This window comes from Periplaneta americana, chromosome 2, assembly GCF_040183065.1.
Source record: "Periplaneta americana isolate PAMFEO1 chromosome 2, P.americana_PAMFEO1_priV1, whole genome shotgun sequence".
NCBI classification, from domain to species: Eukaryota; Metazoa; Arthropoda; class Insecta; order Blattodea; family Blattidae; genus Periplaneta; species Periplaneta americana.
In genome coordinates, this window is record NC_091118.1 from 21,983,300 (window position 1) to 21,989,299 (window position 6,000).

The 6,000-nt window shown below is 37.1% G+C and overlaps 1 protein-coding gene across 1 annotated transcript in view; it reads left to right on the forward strand.

Annotated features, from left to right (window-relative positions):
- Positions 1-3,362, forward strand: part of LOC138715916 (very long chain fatty acid elongase AAEL008004-like) — a 56,807-nt gene extending 53,445 nt beyond the window's left edge. Inside the window, exon 8 of the mRNA XM_069848939.1 lies at positions 1,901-3,362. Within this exon, the coding sequence (XP_069705040.1) occupies positions 1,901-2,059 (159 nt within the window). The 3' untranslated portion in view covers positions 2,060-3,362. The remainder of the gene's footprint in view (positions 1-1,900) is intronic.
- The last annotated feature ends 2,638 nt before the right edge of the window (positions 3,363-6,000 follow it).

Below are 6,000 nucleotides of genomic sequence, written 5' to 3' on the forward strand. Positions count from 1 at the left end.
TTGACTCCACTCTTCAACACCTTTCAACAATCAAACACACCCACATAACAGGCAGAGAAGTTCGAGATGACGCAGTGATCTAGTAGGCTCTGATGATGGTGCGTGAAGCACTGAAACAGCTGTAAGCCGGACAAATCTTACACAATTAACACGAGTAAGTCCACTAGTTAATCAATTAATTATATTCAAGTGTTAAAAGTAGTGTACGCAAGATTCAACATGGACTCTTGACAAACTTGTATTGTAGAACATTTTTTGCACGATGATGTTTTTAAAATTGCAAATACAGTATATTTTGCATTGAAAATTCAGAGCAATATTATTCCAAAGCCTTTGCAAAACTGCACTGTAATGGTACAGTATTTTTATAATACCGATATTTTATTTATGTTGTCTCAAAGTTTCCATAAAATTCCATATTTATCATAAACAGCTGGCTGTCCGGCGTGTGCATTTCTGTACTCGTTATGGCCGGCAGACTGAGATAGTTGTCACAAACGTCGATCATAATTAGGGACCGGATTTTTATGTAATTACATATTATATTCCTTTCAACCGTATATAAATAACAAATCTTTGCGAATCTTGTAATTACCATTAACATATTAAAATTTGATACTACATATTTTTACATATTTAACCCACATTACATATTATGGCTTGATATTACATAAATCTACATATTTAAGGGTTTTATTCATTTTTACGTCTTTAAAAAGAAAAAAAGAAAATAAAAGCTTCTGCTGGAGAAGTTTACAATTTGAAATACACAGATTTAAAGAGCCTTTTTACATACGCAACAAAGGATACATTTCGGGACGAAACATAACATTCTTAGTTCCAGGAAGTAATAGAGGCACTCACCCCATACTGTAAATATGAGTGAACAAAAGGCAACCTTTCTCATACAACTACATTGTATTGTAAAAATCACTCAGAAAGTAGCGTTGCCTTCATGCGGTGGAGTGGGACGAGGACGACATGATTTGTCTCGAACTATAATTGTTCTGCAAACGTCTTAACAAGCCGTTCCCATGCAATTTGCAACCTTACCCGCTCTCTTCCTAATCCTTCCAGGGAAAACCCATGTCAAGTCTGGCATGAGCCACAATAAAGTAGCCGACTATTGAAAAGAAGCTGAAGTAAAGGATCAAACTGAAAATATGTTGAAAGATTAAAATAAACAGCTTTTCAGGTTATTGCTTGACCTGTCTACTTTAAATTTAGTAGATCTATACGGAAATGGGATTTTCCCAGCAATTATAAAGTATGGTTCTCGGCTGGAATAATCGTACCCTTCTGAGACAGGAATGTCACTTTTCAAACAACAGTTTGTAAATGCCTATAGTTTGATTTTAGTAGGTACTTTGTTTATTACAGGAAGCAGCTAAAATGCATGTGTCCCACATCTTCTCTTATTTTCTCCTAATCCAGTAAAACGAAACAGTGCTTGCAGTACTGTTGTGTCATTCATTTCACTCAGTTCTCTAGTTTTAGTACTTACAGTATAAAGTGCAAGTGAGTTTATCTACTGTTTTTAACTAACTGAAATGGCCCCTGTATCTTCAACCATAACGACAAAAATAAAATCATGGATTACGAAGGACGTTGTTTTCACTACAGATGGAAAAATAGTAATGTGTCAAGTGTGCGGTAAAATAGTCGGGTACTCTATGAAATCACAACTGGAGAGTCTTACCTATCCTATACCTGCCAGATATTGATATTAAATATTTTCATTATTTTACATATTTTGGTACATATTCAGCTTATTTTTCTTACATAAATATGTACATATTTCACACCTTGATATTACATAAAAATCCGGTCCCTAACCATAATACACAACCTCTGAAAGTATAGTTGGATATTTTTATGATTTTCTGTATTTCGTCTGCAGGTGCAGTTTTGTGTGGTATTTATATACACATCCAGCCTGTTGCTGTTTGACTGCAATCAGCCAAAAGCAGTATCAGTGTACTTCCTTTGCATCAGTGTTATGTTTTTGCTAATGTTCCTGAATTTCTACAGTAACGAATACAAAAAGGTAAAGGTTTGATACATCATCTATTCTGGAAATCACACTTACACTTCAACGTCCTTTACAGCATTATCATACATGGACGTACCATATTACTTGCTGTACTAGAAAATTAGTTATTACTACTTCTACCGATATGACAGCAAGTTAACTTAACACCTGTATACCAGAATCTCATTAACATATACAGGGACATCATTTTATTTTTACTTCAATTTTTATTGTACCTGAGTTTTTGAATGTACTTCACTCCCATCCCTTCTACTAAGGAAGTTCCAACTCCACACAGAACCAAGACCGCAGATAGTAAGCAGTACTGAGTTACTGAGTATAGTACGTTCCAGAAATATGTTCGCGTTTTCCAGTGACGAAAGAGCTTTCAATATTGAATCATATTTTCGCACAGGTACTGTCCGTTTGCCTACGTCGCATCCCGATTTCCCCCACCTGCTTCTGCTCGCCCCTCTGTAAAAGCTGGGCTGTCTTAGCTCTTTCCTGAAAACATTTATTTCTCTTAGGAAATGGACGTTTACGTAATATTATACAGCTGTTTAATTTAACTTAAATAAAAGGGCCTCGTTAAGTAATTAACTGTCACGTGATTTCCTCCCTTTCTACAATCCTGCGGCATAACCACTTGGACGGACAGTAGATAGCATGTCTGAGTAATTTTATATTTTCGGGTCGGGCAGAAGCGAAGATAGAATTTACAGTACGTAGAGTAGGTACAGAATTATTCCAACATGAGTTACTAGTACGAAGGACGAAACTGGCAATTGGAATTAGATGCAATAGTCTATAGTGCGATAATATGCACAAAAGAACTGAAGCCTGATTCGAAATGAACGGCCACCATTTTCAAAATTGTGTTTAAATATTCATATTATGATTATTTTTCAATTTAACTTCTTCTCTATATTGTACGCTAATGTGCTGTAGACAGTATAATATACACTGCATAATGAATACGTTCGCATGGATAACTCACTTCGTGAGTAAAAACACTTATTCTTAATACAGTACTGTACTTTGATTAAAGAAAAACCTAATGAAAATTATCAAACTCAAAATCGTGATATTTCCTAGTTTATGTAAATGGATTAACTACTTTTCTTGATTTGTGTTTTACGCCAGTATCATCGAACTCCAGTCTTGGAGGGGGGGAGCAAGCGGTGTTTCCGGTTCTCTAAAGGTATAGACAGGTTAATATTAAAAATGTTAGTAAAAATAAAATGATGTCCCTGTATTTGTGAATAACAATGTGAAATAAATTGTAAATTAAAATAAATATTACCAAATAAATAATTTTGGCATAAGAAACCAGTACAAAACTCTAAAAAATTGTCACAATAGATACAAGGGGCAATCAATAAGTTTGCGGACTGCCCTGAATGTAGGCAACAGACAGGGCACAAGACACGGAGAAGTTATCTAGAGCCAGGGAAACGCCTGGAATGTATACAAAATACATCATTTGAGCGGCAGAGAAGAAGACTATAATCTTTCCGCTGTAAGAAAAATCCTAATGTAAACAATAGCACGTGAGTGAAGTGAGGCTTCATTGGCCGCTGTTTGGCGCCATAGATTCTCAGTATACCTTATTTTATTTCAAGGAGTGCAGTTCGGTGGCTCCTTTGAACACCCACTTACAGATTTATGACTTCCTACACAAACAACTCTGACAATTCCATCCTGTCCCCTCGTCCCAACATTGCACAGTTGCCACAATCCTGGTGACCCTCGAAATTATGCAGTGAAACTGACGGGATTCTTGGAATTCGGAAAAGATGCGGCAACTCTGCCTCCACGTGGATTTGACGGGAGCCTGTCAATTCTTCTGAACGAGGGTTGTGATTGATTACTAACAGGAGAAGACAAGATTTCCGTCACAGTAAGGAAGACGTTTATTTATGACAACCAATTATAGTCCAGTCGCTCTAATTTCCGGCAGCCAATCGCGTTGCAGGTCGGCTACATTTAAACATTTGCGTCTTGTGATTCGCTGATTCACTTCTTAAGGCTCGATAAATACTTAATATAATCGCCTGCCATTTTAGCTCTTTCGTTGGCGTTCGCAGAAAGCACACGAAGACGTTATTTGCCGCTCAATTATTTGCTGAATTACATTGCGTTTGATTTATTATCATAGGAGCTACGACATGACAATGTTTAACGGTGTGGCAAATAGATTCCTCGTATGGTAGCTCGGCAACGTAAGAACAAAAATGGCGAACATACTATCTATCTAGACTTTATAGAGCCTTCACTTTCTAAGACGTAAGCAAAGAGGCGGAGTCACGCCGGAAATAACACCGTCGGGACTATAGTAGTGGGCAGTAGAAGGTCTGTCGGCAAAGTCTTTTCTATGAAACTGTACTCCATGAAATAAAATAAGGTATACGTGTTCCTGCCTATTGTTGTAAATTCTGTTTCATGTTAAACATTTCCCGTTACTCAAGTAGTAGGCCTAACCTCACTACTATGCATTCGTTTGCTTAGGAAACATATACTTTATAATTACTGTAATTAAATTATTTTAATCTTAGATGTAAGGTCAATCGCTGCCGGACAAAGATCGCCGGCAGGATTTATGACGAGACGGTCCACAACAGCGTCAGTTGTCCCTTCCAGCTGGAACATGCGGTCTGATTGACTTGCTCTGAATAGATATCATTGGATTCAACTCACTTAACTATTATATACATTTAACACTATTTGTTTTTCTCCGCTTTTGAGAGGGTTTCTACTCTTATGTTTAATAACCAAACACACCGAGGATGCAGAAGCCATACTACAGTATCACGTGTTTACGTGAACAACTACGAGCTCAAGTGACGCCAGCTTGTTACAAGAACAGACTACCTCGGTATTAGTGTTGGTATTCATCCGCGTTCATAGTACATAAGAAAATATAAAAGTAGCTTTTCTTTTATATAGCGTTTTACATATAAGTGAAGTTATATGTTTCATCGTATTTAACAACTAGAATTCAACTTTTTATTTTCAAATAATACAAGATTATGGTTTCCAAATACGAACTATATTTTCCTGCGTCATGTGAGTGTTTCGTCTGGGAGCCAATCACGGGTATGACAGCAACGTGCTGATGTTTACATTAGGATTTTTCTTACAGCAAAAACATTATAGCAATAAGGGGTGTGTGTGTGTGTGTGTGTGTGTGTGTGCGTGCGTGCGTGCGTGTGTGTGTGTGTGGAGACATTCCAAGAAAAATCACAGTAGATCCGTGACATGTTTGCACAAAATCACGTGTAGAAGCTCAGTTCTTAAAGACAATCTGACGCTGTTTGATAGACTGACTCAACAGGCATGGAAGCAATGATCTTCAGTGACACGGGCATGTATGTTTAACGGTACAATAAATACAAGTGTAGTTCGGAAATATATTGATTGCACCTTATATCACAGATACACTGAGAAAATCGATTGAAATAACAGTCGATAATACCGCAGGCGGATCACGTATACAGAGGGCTTTCAGATTGTCTATAACGCCATAATGGACTGTGAAAAAATAGAACTGGTTACAAAACAGGAAGAGGATATACACAAAAGGAAGACGATTATCGCCGGATAATAGCATTGTTGTTGTGTACTCAACTAACCCAAGACAGGTTGGAATCTCATGACACCAATAAGACATAACTCATGAGGTAACTAAGCTAGGAGATAATGTGGTACAGTACACAGTGCAAATAATAATTATTGTTCTTCTGACACATCGTCAAGAGAGATGTAGAGCTACGTTACGTTAACATATGAAAATAAGATCGTGACCAGTGTGAACTTACAAAAGTAACTGGAAATACGGCTAGCTCATTCATCATCATAATCATCATCGTCATCATCATCATCATCATCATGTCCTTCGAAATTTTCTGAATAACTGTTCATCCACTTGTTTGTTTTGGTGTTCCTCTTCCCTTGAGGATTTCAGTCTA